Below are 18,784 nucleotides of genomic sequence, written 5' to 3'. Positions count from 1 at the left end.
TTCTCATTATTTTGAGATATAGAGTCATTGTTTTGATTGATGTTTTGTTAAGACATTACTAATTTTTGAGCAAGTGTCTTATTATTTAGAGACATGAAGTCATTATTTTGAGAATGCTGCTCATTATTTTTGTCAGTTATTATTTTTAAAAAGTTTTCTATTTTGAGAGTTTCTCATTATTTTGTGATACCAACTCATTATTTTGATAAAGTTTCTTATAATTTTAAGAAAGTTCCTCATTATTCTGAGATATTAATTCATTATTTTGAGAAAGTTTCTCATTATATTGAGTTACAGTATTTATTTATTTTTATCATCACACAACGGGCAGAAATGGGCTTCCATACAGTTCAGGTCTTCCCATCAATAACTGAGGTAGTATCGGTCAGCTTTACGATCAATACACAATGAAACAAACTGCATTACATCCATCATATCAGAAGTGGATGACAAAGATCGAAATATAATCTATGTATAACAAATATCATCCTCAGTGGATGCATCAGTCTGACTGTCTGCGTGTCTTTATGGAGTGAATGGACAGATGTAGACCTTCAGGGACAAATGGACCCTCTGTCCATCCGTCTCTGAAATCAGACACTCTGCAGGCCTATTTGGCTCATGACAGCAAGCCTCGATGAGGGACGATTCATCCCCGCCAGAGCTTAAGGGAAAGAGAGGAGTCAGGGCTGTAAATGCCTAAGTGAATATCCTGTCTTCTGAACGTGGGCTATAGCCTATTAGCAGAGCTAATCTAATAGCTCTGCCTCCGGGTCCAGACTGATATTTGATTTTGATACAAGGCCGCAGGCTGGGCAAGCTCACCAGTTATCAAGAAGATTGCAAAACAGAAATTTGACACTCTAAATATTCATGTCTGTGCAGATAGAGTGAGAATGAAATGTTATTTGACACCAGAAAAGGCCAAATTAGCGTCAGTGGATTGCTGTTTTGAATTTCGATCACAGTTGAACTTAAGAGATCCTTCCTAACTTTGGAAACAGCAGTTGACAAAATCTAAACTCGTGCTTCATAGTTAAAACAGCGGCCAACATCTGCTGCCAACATGGACGAACAGTCTTAAATAAACTAAAGGTTCACTGACTAGACTTTTAACTAGATTAAAACCACATCTCATGGTCCTCTTTAAATGACCCTTGATTAATTCTGTAAATTATTACAGTTCTTAAACAAAATTATATGAATTTAAGGAGAGCTTACTATCTTTTTAAGGGGCTTTTAACTGCATTTCATATTGTGTCTGCTGATGAGGACAATGTACTACAGTCAAAAGCTCCAGAACAAGTGAATAAGTGGACCTTGAGTTGAGACTGTCTTGAAAATTATCCTAGCTTCTTATCTTAACCTGAGCTCCAATTATTGGCTTTTTTGGGAGCTAATTGACAAACTCTACATTGCTAACTCCATCTTTGGATGAAGACTGTGACATACGGTCAAAAGGGCCAGAACAAGTGAGTAAGTGGACCTTGAATTGAGTCTGTTTATGAAAAGATCATGCTATTTTAACAAAATAATCTTAACCCAGGGTCCAGCTCATTGACAAACTCCTCCTCATCTCCTGATGAAGGCTGTGAGATTCGCTCGAAAGCTCCAGAAGGGGACCTCGAGTTGAGACTGTTAGGGAAACTATTACACTATTTCAACAATGTAATGTTAACTCAAGGTCCACTTATTAGCTTTTTCGAGAGCTGAATCGGGGAATTGACAAACTCCTTTTCATTGCTAACTCCATCTGCTGGTGAAGGCTGTGAGATTTGCTCGAAAGCTCCAGAACAAGTGAGTAAGTTGACCTTGAGCTGAAACTGTTGGGGAAATTATTACACTATTTTAGCAAAATAATCTTGACTCAAGGTCCACTTATTAACTTTTAGAATAGCTTTTGGCCACATAAAAACTGTGTACCGATGAAGAACATGACATTATATTGAAAGCAATGTAAAAAGCTCGTAAGTTAACCTTGAGTTAAGATGTTTCTGATCTAAAGCTGCTATTTTCAGGGACAAAAATGAAATTTCATGTACCATATTGTGTTTTTAACGGGGTGGTCGAGCAGTGAAGAACATATACCATGTATCTGCAATATTATAGATTTGATTCCCAACAGAGAATCTTCGGTGTATGTCATCACCCCCTTTCTCCCTCCATGTTTCCTGCCTCTCTGTAGTCATAAAGAAAAACACGGATATAGTATACTCCCATAAACACCCCTCAGTTGACGCCTTGTTGACCTTCAAGTAGATTCCAGAATCCATTGGCCTTTAAAGTACTAAAATAGGTAGAATGCTTTCATCAGATGTCCCTTCAGTGACTTCTGAAACATATTAAAATCCTCCTTGATGTTGGTTTTATCAATCACGGCTTCAGTGGATTGTTGACCTGCTTCAGTTAAGTCAAGCGAAAGCCTCCGAGGTCCTTTTAAACCCACAAGGTTAATATGACATGATGAAAAACGAGCTGCCTGACCACTGACCTTAATATACTATTAATATGCCACTCACAGCCCTGCTGGCGGGTCAAAGCTACAGTAATGGCTGCTTAAGGAATGCCTCGAGGAAGGGGGGGAAAAAAAAAAACAGCCGAACAAATAGATACGGCTGTGATGATTAATGTCAAGCTGCATCCTGCCGTTAATATCCGCAAGTATTGTAGCTTTGAGAAATGATCATTGATCTGAGCGATTCTGGTAAAGCCCTCTGGTGAACAAGTCGTGTATTTTCTTTGATGTATGACCTGCTGGGAGAAAAGGCCAAAGTGAGGCCTTAAAGAAAGGATTTTTAGATGATGGGAAAGTTGACACGTAGACCTTGAGAATGGATGGAAGATTAATATTGGGAAGACTGTTCTACTATCGACCCAAAAGCAGATAGTTTCTTTCTATTTCTGAGAAGATTCTGAGGTTTAATCTGTCACTGGTGCTACAGAGAGTGGTCAAGATAATAGAAACACCAGACAAGATAGGAATATTAATATTATAGGAGTCTTTGTGTCGCTGCCTCCATGTTACATTGTTACCTGCGTGCCAAAGGAAAGCTTCTTTACAGATGATTAAATGATGAAACAGGCTGAAATCTGAAGCCTCTGTGCTTGTTGTTAAAGCCAGGACAGAGTTTGAACTCCTTCTGCTGTTAATAAGAACACTGTTTAAGACGACAGGGTTCTTGTTAGAGTAACTAACTGACTTTAAAAGACCAGAATTTTTGCAGTTTACAAGTTTAACTTTGTACCACCGTTACTTGTGCAAAGCATGCAGTCGTATGGAGATATCTTTTCCCCCTGTAATTTCTGCTGTCATTTCATTTACTTAGGGTATCAAGACCTTCATGCTAGGTGGCATTTATTTTGGAGGAGTTACTGATTTTAAAATACCAGTGTTTTTGCAGTTTAAATTGATGCGCAATCAGGTTGAAATGCTGCTGGTGATGACCTGATATAAGGAGCGGGAAAGTTCGTATAGAGTGGGTAGGAGGGATGGTGGATTGGTCCAACAAACCCATGACTTTCACCTGGGAGCCAAGCGTCTGCTTCCCGAATGCCAAACCAAGATGATTTTTTGTAAACGTATAACCACGTGTTTTTGTTGCCTAAACCCAATCATATGTTTTTATTGATGTCATGGTATTGATAGCTTGTCCTTGGACATCATATATATGTAAATATGTAAATGTGAAAAGCCATTGACAAAGTGGTGATATATGCACGCTAGCATTCTAGTGGCAATGCTGGGAACTGCAAGTGACAGATGTGTTAATAACTGAGCTCGGATATATATGACTTTTGCAGATTGCATGGGAGATCATGTTAATTTTGTCAATAAATGGTAGATGCAGCACATTATCCCACTGGTCACCATTGTGACCGACCATAAAACACTTTTTCACCTACATATTTAGACACACACCTGCAATTGTGTGCTATGGGCATCGTGCAATTCAATCAAGCACTTTACTATTTGGTGCAATTTTGAGCAATGTGCAATATAACAAGTACTTAAACAAGCAGACACTTCAGCACTTGGCACTCTCGCACTCATCACTTTAACTAGCACTCAGGCACTTTATAAATTGATATCTAAAAATTCCTATGGTCTCCCAACTCTTGGTCTGTTATGTCTCTGTGTATGTTGCTTTGCTTGTCTTACTCTGTTTTACTTAGATTATTTTCTTATTGTTGGCATTGTTGCCTTCTCTGTGTTTAACATCAACCTGCCATGGGACTGGAGACGGAAATTAGCCGCCTGGCTATAATCTCATGTATTTACAAGTAATTGTTTATTAATACATATTGTCCCATTTTTTAAATAAATAAATAAAATCCAAAAAAATAAAAATAAATTTAAAAAAACCTACTTTTCCATGAAAATTTAAAAAAATAAATATTGATTATTTCAAAGGGTTATCAGTGACAGATGATTTGGATAGTTTTATGTTGGGGAAAATTTTGGAATCAAACGGGTTAAGTATCCTAGCTGGCATTTACCTCACTAGAGTAACTAACCTATTTTAAAAGACCAGTGTTTTTGCAAAGTTTAACCTCTGTTAAAAGGTTACAAACACAAAACATAAATCAGGCTCCTTATGATGATTCAAGTCACTGAAATTAGTTTTTACTGACCTCTGATGGTGATCAGAGGTGAAGGAATCGCAACAGCATCAACACCTTTGGGAGTGAAGGTACAAATCCACTGCTGTCCAAGGAATCATACAATTATTTGCTTATATGTAAACATGAATAAATCTTTGCCATATTGTAGTATTTCTTTTTGTCGTAGTTGCTGTTGTTATTTTGTCCCCACTACTTGTTGGCCCCATTTTAATTTCTGTTCATATACGACCTTTCCCTTCTCTCTGGCCTCCAGGGTGACCTGTTGAACCCATGTCGGTGCGACGGCTCGGTGCGTTACACCCACCAGCACTGCCTGCTGAAGTGGATCAGCGAGCGGGGCTGCTGGACCTGCGAGCTCTGCTGCTATCGCTTCCATGTCATCGCCATCAACATGAAGACACCTTGGCAGGTAACACACGGCAGAAGGGCGGCTTTGACTTGGAAACAGCAGCTGATCTCATTGGCGAGTTCCTCTCTATTTAAAGAGGATCTATTGTGCTTTTTGGGGTTTTCCCTTTTCTTTAGTGTTTCATGTAGCATTTTTACTCACTGAACAAACTGAACTTTGAACAGACCATGCGAGCTGACCAATCAGAGCAGACTGGGCTTCTGGTTTTAGTGTTTCAGGGTTTCAGACAGATGTGCTGCAGCAATGGGCAGTATAAGAAAAATGATGTGTTTTTTGAACATTAAAGCACATAAATCTATTCCAGTAGACCAAAAGTTAGCATAATAGGACTTTTTTAAAGTTCCCTCAGTTAGAGAATCTGTTGAACTGGCTGGTGATGATGGCAGTGAGAAAACCGTACACTGACACGAGACTTCATGATATTATCCCCATGGAAGCACACACCTTTTCAGTAAAATACTGGCCTCAGTATAAATTTCTTAACATGATATTCATCATAATGAAAGTATTAAATGAGATGAGAAGAGGTGAAAGGTACAGTGGTTATATAAAACAGCAGTTACTAGAAAAATAAATAAAACAGAATTAAAGGAAAGACATATAATCATAACAAACAGTTGTCAGGGGCTTCAACATGCTTGCCTTTTAGGGTTGTTAACAGTAGATTTCAAAGTCAAATGGGATTAATTGTTTATCAAAACCTGAATCGATTTCATATTTAATGCAAAATGGTTCATTCAGACAGGTCCTCCAAACTTGCAGGACATTTTCAGACCTGGCACTCCTCTCAACGGGACAACATCATTGGTCAGTCGCTACCAAAACCATTACAAATGGCTGCTATAAAAAGATTGATATGACTGATATGTCTAAACTAGGGATGCGGGATATTTGATTTTTTGCTGATATCGGATATATAAAGCTCATTTGGCCGATAACTGGTATCGATATATCCATTTATCCCCCACCTAATCTTAGTGATCATCAAGTCTCTACTGTAGTGGAATTAACATCATATTATACATGCATACTCTTATCATGGTGGCTCACCAGCAGATGGAGACATGAAATACAATGCTTTTCAATGTATGTAATATTCATTCAGCATTCAGCATGTTGGCCGATTCTGATATATACTACGATATCCGCCCATACTGATGAGGTGCTGAAATTATCATGCATCCCTAGTCTGAGCTACCACCTCTATGATTTGGGTTTAGCTGGATTTAGTCTAAAACAACTTGGTTAAGGTTAGGGAGAAATGGTGACGATGGTTAAAAGGAATCAGTGTTGACTGTTGGTAGGAAACTAGATGTGGTTTCTGAATGTGCTCTGAGGTGATGTGTCTGAATTTAAGTGGCAATACACAGGTTTTTGCTTTAATATCATTACAGTGCACCATCACTGCACAACCAAAACAGGAAGAGGATAGTGCTTTTGTTTTTCCCAGTAGCTATCAGTAGCTATCCCTAGTTACCAAAGAGTAGGAATGTATGTTCTTTGCAGTTACTGTTCAAGCTATTTGTTGTGTTGCCTCTTAGTGTAACACCACAGTACACCTCCCAGAGGTCTCGTGTCCATGCCTCATCAGGTCAGAGGGCCCACGGCAGATCGGACTTGGATCTGACCAGCAGTACAATGCAACATGCCACACCATAAAAACTGCTCATGGCCTCTAAATTCGCCAGACTGATCGAGCATCTGTGGGACGTGATGGTACCCCACCTCACAATCCACATGACTCAGAGGTGCCAGACATCACAGGACACCTCCTGGGATCTGTGTCCATGCCTTGACAGACCAGAGCCAAGTCCGATCATAGGAGGCCTCACTGTGGATCAGTACCTCTGTGGTAGCAGCACTTCCCACAGACGCCCAATCAGATTGGGATCTAGGGAATTTGGAGGGCAGGTTGATGCCTCGAGCTCTTTGTCACGTTCCTAGGGTCATTCCTGAGCAGTTTTAATAGAATTGCATGTTGCATTGTCCTGCTTGGGGCACAGCAGTTAAGGAGTGTTATTGCCATGATGGAGGCTACTTGGTCTGCAATGAAGTTTGGTTGGGTGGAGCACATCAAGTGGCATCCACATGAATGCCAGGACCCAAGGTTTCCCAACAGCCCATTGCATTGTCACAAGATGATCAATGTTTTTCTCTTCATCGGCCAGTGGTTCAAATGTTCTGGCTGATTGGTGTACATGTCTAGGGCTTTTATTGTGAAAGGTAAGGGTAGTTGTCCATTTCCTCTTTAAAGCCTGTAGGTTCACCTCTAATCATTTCACTCACCAGTCAAAGGGTCTGGTCTAGGTGTCTTGCCCAACTTCATTGCAAGGTGTATGGAGAGAGGAACTGAACAGTTAGACAGAGCTGTAATACCAAAGCTGGTTTCAAGGATCTGATTCTATCTTAAAAAAATGTTGTTTGTCTGTAGTGGTGCTCTGGAGAAACCACTGAAACGCATGAAAAGACATGTTTGAGACGTTAAGTGTTTTAGGTCACTGCCCATATAATGCCCATCTGTCTGATTTATCAACACTGAGGTCACATGTTGTTGGAACGCATGCTTTGTATGAAGACGGAGGTTTAAATGATAGACTGAGATCTCGTAGTTATCAATGAAAAAGCAGGTCCTCTTCTTCCTGACCAACACTGTTCACATTCGTTGTTTAAATGCCTGAGAAGCAATGTGACATCAAACTGCAGCCGTTATTCTCTCTGGCTTTTTTACGACTTTTTACAGCCATAAACATTTGAGGTTACAGTTTCCCCCCTCGGAGCGTGCTCTCTAAATTATTATGGAGGCATTAACAAGAGATTGTTTTTACAATCACTGATGTATCGACCCACCGGTTGGATTTATGCTCAGAAATATTCACAGCTTCTCTGGTGGAGGAAAACAGCCACACAGAGCTGAACTGGTAAAAGCAGTTTTCACTGGCAAGCTGACAACAAGTAAACCCACCTGCTTCTGTCAGAGCCCTTACTGCAAAATGCTTCGCTGAAAGTCATTTCCAAAACCCAAATATAGAAATGCACTTACTCTATTATTATGTAAGTTGTTCTTCTTCCTCACCCCCTAAAAAGTCACATTTTTAATTGCAGATTGTTATTTTTTATGAATGACTCTTTTAAAATATGATTTAAGTGTTTACACCAAGTAGAAACTGAGGTGTTACGTCAACCGTGCAGAGTTCAAACCTTCAGTCCATTTACAGCATGACTCTACAGCTTCAACCACAATGATAAAGCAGAAATGCAGCTGAGATTGAGCTGAAAAATGAATGCTATGCATTAGTGATAACATGCTTGAGCCAATCATAAGTGATCAAACATTCCATATAAAACCAAAAATGCCTTAGTCATTCCATAATCTATGCACATGATAATAGTAATGCTTTATTAAGAATATAGAGCAAGGTCCATAGCATACCACATAAAAACAGACAATAGTCTATGTACAAAAATACAAAGTCTACTCATATAGTCTTATGGTGTTTTCACACTTTTCAGCCCTCTAAGCGGACTTAGAGCAGTAACTCAGCATTTTTTGCTCATATGTGAACACTCCAAGAGAGCGCAGAGCCCTCTAAAATGAACTGAACTTCGGTTTGCTTCAAGTTTATGGTGAGGTTCACTTAGCCTGTGCCTTGTGAACACAGAGGGCTCCAGGTTCACTTTGCTCTTTGCCATTGTATTCAGCCCTCTTTATCACATGCTGTTGCACTGGGATGCTTCAAAAAATAGACAAAACCAAGTCAGCCTGTAACGCTTGCAAGGACGCAGGCCGAGGAGTAGTGTGGTCTGTGGAAGGTTATATAGGCTATAGTGTGAACAGTGAGAAGACTGAGGCCCCATCAGAGCTAAAGTTGACCAGAAAGAGAACTGAGTCCTCTTTAAATGAACTGACAATGTGAACACAAAAAGAACTGAGTCCCTTTTCTGTTGGTCCACTTTTTGGTCCACTCTAAGAGGACTGAGTTCAGTTTGTTTTAGGACTATATGTGAAAAAAGCCTTACAGTGAAGCCAGTTTAGACCAAATTTCGTGACGAGATGATGCGTTGAAACAGGCAAGTACTTGCAATGTTCTAAACACCTGCCAGTTCACACCAATGCAACTAGATGAGATGGTGTATCATCTCTATGCAACAACTCTCTGTACTTCCGTTCTGATTTGCAGCTTTTCAGACTTATTTTGTGGCTGAATATAATTTATAGCTTCTTAAAATATAAATGAGGATAATGATCAGGAGATACTGGCTACAGTTGCATTTGCAGTGATGAAACAGTGAAAAACAGAAACAAAAACATAAGATGAACTGTATTCATAATCCACCTGCCGCAGCAAGCGAACACACCTTTGTGGGTGTTTTGTAGCGACTTGCGGCTGTTTTTCCAGACGGGGTAGTACCACAGAAAGAGGCTGCGTTTTACCGACACATTGCTGCATTTCCAGTGGGGGTTGTGCCCCCAGAACTGGGTGTTTTAAGCCAAAATATGATCTTTATGTAGCCATTACCGAGTGCCCTTTGTGCTTAAAGGGATAGTGCACCCAAAAATGAAAATTCACCCATTAACTGCTCAGATCCAAGGGGAGAGGGGGTAGCAACAAAACTCCACCTAATGGAGGCTAATGGCATCCCAGATTCAAACGTCCAAAAACACATAATTGAAACCACAAAATATCTCCATACTGCTCGTCCGTAGTGATCCAAGTGTTCTGAAGACCTTACATAAAAAGTTGTTTGGAAAAACGTCATTTGAACTCTGTTTCTAGCCTCATTGCAGCCTGTAGCTTTAACTGCTTCTCTGAGCACCGTGCTCACCTGTGCGCGCTTGCGCGAGACCGTGAGACATGGGCTCCCTCAGCATAGATAATGGTTGAATTTTGATTTTTGGGTGCACTATCCCTTTAAACCTTACTACATGTTAACAATAATGTTTTTGTGAATTAAAGTTTAGATGTATCTGCAGCATAATAACATTCAAAGTAATTTATCCATGGTTTGCAGAAAGGTACAATGCCAACATTTATTCTGGCAGCTGGGTTGATATACAACTTATAACGCTGCCCCCATGTGGCCAAAAAATCAGTTATGACAGGTTTGAAATTTTGATACCCATTTCTATAAGGACACCCTTTAACTAATAACTCTATTAATGGTTTATACATTTATTAAAGCCTTATACATAAGTCTTTAATAACACCAACAACAAAAAACAAGAATTGGAGTGAAATATCTCTGTGGTTTGTGTTTGTCCTCTGACATTGGCTGGTAACTAGGGCTGTCAAGTGATTTAAAAAATGTAAATAATTACATGCTCTGTGATTAATACATTTAAATTAATTGCCTACATCAATTTTCGCTGGGAAAGTATTTTAAAATTTTCAACAAGAACAGAAAACCTGAGTAACAAACTAGTGGTGTGGCATTTAAAGAGGTGAGCATTTAACAGGCAGGGTGCATTATGGGGAATGTCGCATTCAGTATTTTTGAAGCTTTCGCCATGTAACTCAGGACATTTCTGCCTCTGCTGCTCTGATTTTTGACCACCCCTTGATGTTTTTAGAAGACAGTGCAACACAAAATTGTACTTTTAAAGGCTCCTGCTCTGCTAAATTGAGAAAGCCACAGTGCATCTAAAATAATTCAGTAAAGAGTTTGGAAGCTCGAGGTGAACATAGCGTGGACTGTGAACCTGCTGAATCACTGAGTCTGTGCTCTCTTCTGGTCTCTTCTGTCAGTTTGGAGTGTCAGAATTCCTTCAGTCCTCTAAAGCTGAACAGACACACACTCCTGTGGCTTAAAATATCTGCATCCTGGATCGTTTCTTTCACTGGAGAACATTCAGGCCTTTTCAGATCTGTTCACTCCAGATGGGACTTGAGTCACTGGCAGACTGAACAAACACAGCTGAGGCTCAGCAGAGCTCTGCTTTCTGTCCACTCACTCTGCCTAAAGTCTTTTCTTCTGAAACGAGCACCGTGCAGCTCCACAATCATCCACTCAGCATTAACTATTTTCTCTTTCCGAGCTGTTTATTCTATGCTTTCTGCTTTCAACTCCCCCGCTCTCCCATTTCCTATTTTCTCTTGTTAATGATTTGGCTCTGGCACACAGATCTGTTCTCTCCGTGACTTTTTGTCCTCCTCTTGTCCTCCTGATTTTGTGTTCCTGCATTGTGATGTAACCCGTCCAGTTCTGGTTGATGTGGTTTTCCAGTCAGGCGAGGGTCCTGTCTGTCAGGTCGGCAGCTGCCTGTAGGACAGTAGAGAGGACAGGCTCTTTCAGTAGTAGTTTGTTTTTCTGACCCCTTAAACCTGCTAACTTTTGTTTTGGTGCCTTGGGGGAAGAGGAAACAAGCTGTAAACACAACACTGACATATCGTCACAAACCTAACCAGCCCTTACCCAGAGCAGATCAGAAAATGTTTTTAGTGACAGTCACGTGGGTTTTCTCTCCGCTCTGTGTGCAGTGGCAGTCCATCACCATCACCCTGGTGGAGAAGGTGCAGATCATCGCTGTGTTCCTGGGCTCCCTCTTCCTGGTGGCCAGCATCTCCTGGCTGCTGTGGTCGGCTCTCAGCCCGCAGGCCGTCTGGCAGCGACGTGACGTCCTCTTCCAGATCTGCTACGGCATGTACGGCTTCATGGACTTGGTCTGCGTAGGTGAGCCTGGAGTCATGAGTCATGTGACGAATTTGAAGTTTAAAGAACTTAAAGTTGGAAAACCTGGACTTCCAGTAGGATCTAGTTCAGATTTTTTAAACTGTTCAAACCCTCTGTGAAACCTTGATTTTATTTGTGCATTGGAAAAGAAGATGATTGCACCCTTTTTTCCTCCATCTAGGTTACACAAGACAAAATCTATAGCACAGATAGAGCATAGCGTTAGTTCAGGCAGAGTGCTGAAATCACAGCTTGCATTTGGTTATTGGCATCAACTGTTTCATGAATTCTTCCTCGTCATTCACAGGCTGCTTGACTACCAGCCTACTGTACATCCACTCATGTTTATACAGGTGTGAACAACACCCATTATAACCTGACACATAATTGCACTTTATGATACTGCTGTGGATGTAGTGTGTTACACTGTGGCCTAAACCTGAGCCCTCTTTTTTTTAGGTTCTAGCAAATTATGCAACATTAAAGGAGCAGTGTGTGAGATTTAGGGGGATCCAGTGGCATCTAGTGGTGAGGATGTCACATTGCAACCAGCTGAACTTCTGGCTAGAAGTCCGTCCAAAGATATAGGATGATACATATCTTAGGATAAGATCCTAACAAGAATGAGATGGACCAGGTCACAGTGACCTTCACATTTGACCACCAAAATCACTCATAAAAACTGTCTGGGAATTGTTTAAAGCTGTTCTTCAAATCATAGAAACCATAAACTGAGGTAGAAGACAAAGATGAAGCGTGTTGAAGAAAAATGATTAATTTCAGTACCCAATTCAGAATATTTCCTGGAGCTTGACACTGACCTTTAGATACCTAAAAATGTGACAGTATCAGAAGATCAGCACTCCCTTAATGTTTTTGTTCCAACAGGCTTGATTGTCCACGAGGGGGCAGCAGTGTACAATGTCTTCATGCGCTGGCGGGCCGTCAACCTCCATTGGGACGTTCAGAGCTACGACAAAGCAAAGGACATGGAGGAGACGAGCACTGGCCATTCCTCGTTGGCCCCCAGGACGCTTTGGTTGCCTCTGGCCACCTTTGGGCCCAACGGACCCTTACACGCCACCCAGCTGGGGCCGCAGCCATGGACCTGCCTCTGTTTGGCCCCCTTCTGCCCCGGCCTGGTGCCCCGAAACAATCTCAGCCAGGACAATGACTCAGGAGAGGTCGTCATTCGTGTAACATCGGTGTAACGACAGGCATTTATGCAGGAACAAAGCATCTGATGGTTTGCACTCGGTGGGAACAATCTGGGCTTCTCTGAGCAGTTTATAATATTACACAATCTGTTGGCGTTTCTTTTTTTTAGATTCTCCTGTTGTTTTCTGAATGAGTTAGAATTCTTTGTGTGCTCTGGGGCCGGTCCTCAAAACAATCTCAACAGATAAATGAACTCACATGTGGTGTTGTTGCCTTTATGTTTCATTTTGAACCACACTCACCTCTACCCTTGCTTCCTCCAGACCATTATGCAACATTCATGTCACGTAGGACAGAAAGTAGTGATGAGAAAGAAGATCAGATATACGATTTGTGACCATTCAGATCATCACATGATGGTTCAGGATTGCAGAGTTGCTTTTATTAGACTTTTCTGCATTGTTTAGCTCTGGGTCAGGTATGTGGGAGTTCTCACACAAAATGAGTCTCCTGGTTGTAATTATGATTGTGATATTGATGTGAACAAGTTGCCACATGACATGAACGCACCATAAAGTCTGATGTGAAACAAAACTGAAACAAAATATCTCAAAAATATCTTCAGGTATTCTGGTAAACCTGAGTTTTACAGTACCATAGTTTCCTATAATTTTGTAGAAAGGATCTGATATGTGAATTTATTGAATGGTTCCTTGAGGAAAAATTGAATTTGGGAGAATGAAGGCGGTTTTCAGTTGGTACACCTCCAATTTCCAAAAATACATAATGAATGAAAATGTACCTGGGATTATTTGGGGTCCAGTGAAGGTCCTTTTAATTGGTACCAAATTATCAGTATACTACAGGTCTGTAAAATAGTGTTATTTAGTGTTTATTGGAGGATGCTTGCCACTTGCCACTAATGTAGACTTTGTGTTCAGACTCAGTGAATTTAAGAGGTGGCACTATTGCACATTAATTCAATGCACATTTGATCCAGGCAGCACAAATTAAACTGAGCCGAGGAAGTCCAGTTGGGTTGAAAAGATTTCAGCTTAAGGTGATTTAAATACAATACATGAAATCCAGACTTAAAGAAGAAAGAAACTCTTAAATTGACGTATCTGTTTGACCTGGACTACGGCTTCTGTGGCCAATGAAAATTGGTCAAGGCACACAGAACTCAGAAACAGAACTCGGCTAACATGGACACTAGGGGTGTAACGATACATCGATACATCGATACATCGATACATCGATACATCGATTCATCGATTCATTGATTAACGATCCGATTATATCGATGCAAAATGAAAACATCGATCCATATTGTCATTTTAAAGATACACATTTATTTTGAAATTCATATAGCACGTCTGTGTCACCATTTCTAGGCAAGCGCGCCTCTGCTCAAACAAACAGATCTCAGAAATAAAATGGTCAAATGATATTCTAGTTGTTTTTGTGAGTTGATGTAAATGATTGTGTTAGATGGGCATATGATATCGCGTCATATCGATCGCAGGCTCCTGAATCGAATCAAATCAAAATCGTATCGTGACAGACTTTGTGATATCGGCAAACATCGTATCGTCATCCAAACAAATCAATATAATATCGTATCGTGATGAAGCTGGTGATTTACACCCCTAATGGACACGATGCCGGGCTAAATTAGCGAAACAATTCTCATCAGCTGTCCTGTTGCCAGTTTTAGCCTTACTTTGTTAACCCACAGTTGTATTTGGGCTGTACTGTGTGAAGAGCCTCACAGTCACACAACAGCGTGTCTAACACCACATGAACATGATTACTTATGTTCTATGTAATGTTAAGCATGTTAAAATGCTAACTTTCAATGCAAATTTAAGTATGGTGTTATTCTAGGTTTAGAACTATACTGAAAGAATTTGTATAGCTTCACATGGAAGCCATGGAAAAAAAAGATCCAGTAGGTCATTGTAATGAGAAACTTTATCAAAATAATGTCTTAGTATCTCAAAATACTGAGCACCTTTTTTTTCAAAATACTGACTTAGTGTCTCAAAACAATGAGATTTTTTACTGAATCACTTTAAAAATGACTTATCTCGAAAAAATGACTTACTTATCTCAAAATAATACGTTTGTATTTCAAAATAATGACTCAGTATCTTAAGTTTGTATCCCTAAATAATGAGAAACTTTTTCAAAATAATGTGTCTCAAAATAATGACTTTTTTCTTTTTCAAGATAACAATATTGACTTATCATGATGAAATAATGAGTTTATATCTCAAAATAATGTAAATATTTTTCAAAATGAGTTAGCATCTAAAAAAAAGAGAAACTTTTTTCAAATTAATGATTTAACATCAAAAAAATTTCAAGGTAATGAGTTAGCATCTCAAAAATAATGACTTCGTGTCTTAAAGTAAGGACTTTGAATCCCAAAATGATAAGAAACTTTTTCAAAAAAGGTTAGCATTTCAAAATAATGACCTTTTCTTTTTCAAGATAATGACTTAGTGTCTGAAAATAACATGACTAATTTATCTCAAAATTAAGACGAAGTATCTCAAAATGTGTTCATATCTCAAAATAATAACTGAGTAGCTCAGATAATGAGTTCTTATCCAAAAAATAATGACTTATCTCAAAATAATGAGAAACTTTATTCAAAATAATGATTTAACGTTAAAATTTTTTCAAGGTAGTAAGTTAGTATCTCAAAAATAACGACTCACTTTTCTCAAAATAATGACCTATTATGTCAACCAGTGAGTTCATATCTTAGAAATAATCACATATCTCATGATAATGATAAACGTCTCCAAAATGTTAGTATTTCAAAATATTAAGATTTTGTTTTTCAAGATAATGAGTTAGTTTCTCAAAAATAATGACTCACTTTTCTCAAAAATAATGATTCAGTATCTTGAAATAAAGAGTGTGTATGAAATAACGATGAACTTTTTCAAAATAAGTTAGTATCTTAAAGTAATGTGATTTTTTTTTTTTTTTTCCCCAAGATGGTTCGTATCTCAAAAATCAGGATTAACGTATCAAAAAGAAAATGACTTAGAATCTCAGTATAATGAGAAACTCTCACAATAACAGCTTACCATTAAACTTCAATTAGTAGCCCGGGCTATTATTTGCCGAACTCGCAGAAATCAGCAGGCCTATATTTGGGACAGGCCTTTAATTCCTTTCAAACAAAACTGTTGCTCAGCTACGATGGGAAATTTGTGAAAACAGTATGAATATTACTTGTTAAAAAATAAAATCATTATTTTCGGATACCAAGTCATTATTTCGAGAAAGTTTTTCATTATTTTTTTTCATCACATTGACATAAATAGGCTTTCATAGTTTTGAATTTCAGACTGAATCGTTCCAAAATTGCTGGACTGAGAAGAAAGCTTTGTGTTTTTATCACTGTGTTTCCTTGGAATTAACCTGTTTTACATATTGTACAAATAATATCTACCTTTTAGAAGACCAGATCTTTCCCAGCAAGCATTTGGACAGACAGAGGACGCAGGACTCGGAGATTCAGATTGCAAATGAGCACAAAACAAACTGATGTCAAAAAGAAATCGAGGTTTTAGTTTCACTCAACAGTGCAGGCAGCAAATATGTATGTTTCCAAATGTCATTTGAACTCGATCCTCAGATGATTTGTGCCAGCATAAATACAGCTGTTGAAAATTGTGGTTTTGATCTATCTGTATGCCATTCTGTTGAGCTTCCAGGAGCCCTGTGGTGTTTGGGTTGTGGGGTTTTTGGGGTTGTGACTGGATTTGGGGTTCTGTTCTCAACCTGAGGTGATATGGGTCGTTTGATTTATTTTGTGCCTTAGGAGGCTGGGTGACGACGTCTCAATGCGCAGCACAGAAATGACTTGAATGTGACTTTTGCTGTTGGCTGTATTTCTATTTCTTTTGAATGTAACATGGATGTAATGTATAAAGGATATTTATATAAACAGAGAGCAGTGTGGCTTATTTGTCAAATAATGCATTTGACTGTAAAGCTGCGCTGTCAGGAAATAAATGATGGCTGCTGTGGGACGATGGCGAGTGACACCTTCCTCAGAGCTGAACTTCACGACCCAGAGATCTCTTTAGGGTGAAGCCTCCTCACATCAAGACCCAAGGGACGGAAGTGGAGGATGATCTAATGTTGGTGAGTCAGTCCACTATAACCAAAAAAAGATTGCCATGTTCTCTGACACTGTGCTATGGAAATGCACGTGGCTCCTGAAGGTTTGATAGATACAATAAATGGAAGAAGGCTAAGCGATCCAACTGACCATACCTAAAAACAATTACCATTAATTCCCAATAATATAATCTAAAATGCTTTGTGTCACCATTAAAAGACTCTCCTGCTTCACCTGCAGTAGGGCACTACCTATTTTCACCACAAAGTGTCAGCATTAGCTCTGTAATGTAAGTGACTGAAGCTGTAATCTTGACACAGCAGGAAGTAAACACAGTGATAACATGAACAGTCTAAGAGAGCAGCACAGGGAGCAGATACTCACACTCCTACTGTTTCTTTTTCTATTTGCAGTGTGTCCTGTAGAATAAAGTCACTGGCACCTGGATGAAAGTTTCCATCACTGAGATAACACATGCACAAAAACAGATGTGTTAAAAATGACGTGCAAAATTTTAACACATGTAGCGAGTGTGCTCAGGGACTACACATGTTGTGTCAAATTTAACACAATAGATGTGTGAGCCATTTTAACACACAAATTGTGTCAGATAATTTAACACACAGAATGTGTGATTTCAACACATGTTTACACATTCAATATGTGACCCATTTTAACACACTAATTGTGTCAGTTAATTTAACACACAAAATGTGTCATTTCAACACGTTAAATGTTGATTATGTGTAATTGAAAATTACCAAAATCTACTACTTAATGTGTTAATATTGCAACCTAATGTGTTAAACATGAGGCATAAAATTAAAGGGACAAAAAGACAAATGTGAAAATGTTAGCCATTTAATCAATGGTCAAATGTTGACATGGTATGGAACAATGCACGAGTGCACAAAAGTGAATTAACAATTTAAAAGTACAACAAAATGTTTTAAATTCAATTTCATCAACTCAGCTTACATATTCTTAATGTAAAATTATCTTAAAGTAGGTTATCTGATTGCATCACTGAATTTGAGTAGTGAATTATATCGGATTTCCAGACTGCAGATTGTTCTTATTTCCTTCTTGAAGTTGTAATCAAAAACATAATTCACTACTCAGATTCAGTGATGTAATCAGATAACCTACTTTAAGATAATTTTACATTAAGAAATGTTAATAGAACACATATAATCTGGCATCAAACACATTTATTCCAGTTTACAATGTAATTTCAACAGTGATTGTCATTGACAACAATTTCAAGATGTGTAGATTTGTTGGTGTCTGATCTAAAAGGTTATATGAAATCCAAAAGTAGAGCTGCCATGATTCAGCAAATCTTGAGCAGCTAGACAATCTTATACCTTGGGTTTAAGTATAGTTCATCTGCATTGAAACCAGACATTATGTCCAAAGGTCTGAAATCTGTGGCAGCAGTCAGACTGATCTTTTCATATTCTTTAGTTTGTTGTACAGCATAAGCATAAAAATGCTCATCAAAGTACTTAACTGTAAGAATTCTTACAAACATCAGAATGGATACATCAGCCTGTGGTATAATATGAATTATTTCACCAAACAAAGGCTCTCCATTGTTGTCTACTTTAAGTGGCAGTACACAGCCGGTTCTGTAAGTCTGGCCAAGCACACTAACAGTGTGTGCAACATAGACAGAGCTGTTCAAAGTCAAGTCATCATCATCATCATAGGTTGATCTCAGATTGTCCAGCACAACATCTGCTTTCTTCAAGGAGCTGATGGTAACAGGGTATGCA

The 18,784-nt window shown here is 39.0% G+C and overlaps 1 protein-coding gene across 1 annotated transcript in view; it reads left to right on the top strand.

The window, feature by feature from the left end:
• The window catches only part of marchf11 (membrane-associated ring finger (C3HC4) 11), a 28,418-nt gene extending 11,606 nt beyond the window's left edge, over positions 1-16,812 (top strand). The window contains exons 2-4 of the mRNA XM_033650168.2: positions 4,877-5,032; positions 11,509-11,701; positions 12,590-16,812. Coding sequence (XP_033506059.1) covers positions 4,877-5,032; positions 11,509-11,701; positions 12,590-12,912 — 672 coding nt within the window. The 3' untranslated portion in view covers positions 12,913-16,812. The remainder of the gene's footprint in view (positions 1-4,876; positions 5,033-11,508; positions 11,702-12,589) is intronic.
• Positions 16,813-18,784: the final 1,972 nt, after the last annotated feature.

Source organism: Epinephelus lanceolatus, chromosome 12, assembly GCF_041903045.1.
Source record: "Epinephelus lanceolatus isolate andai-2023 chromosome 12, ASM4190304v1, whole genome shotgun sequence".
Taxonomy (NCBI): domain Eukaryota; kingdom Metazoa; phylum Chordata; class Actinopteri; order Perciformes; family Serranidae; genus Epinephelus; species Epinephelus lanceolatus.
This window is presented reverse-complemented; position numbering and strand designations above follow the sequence as displayed.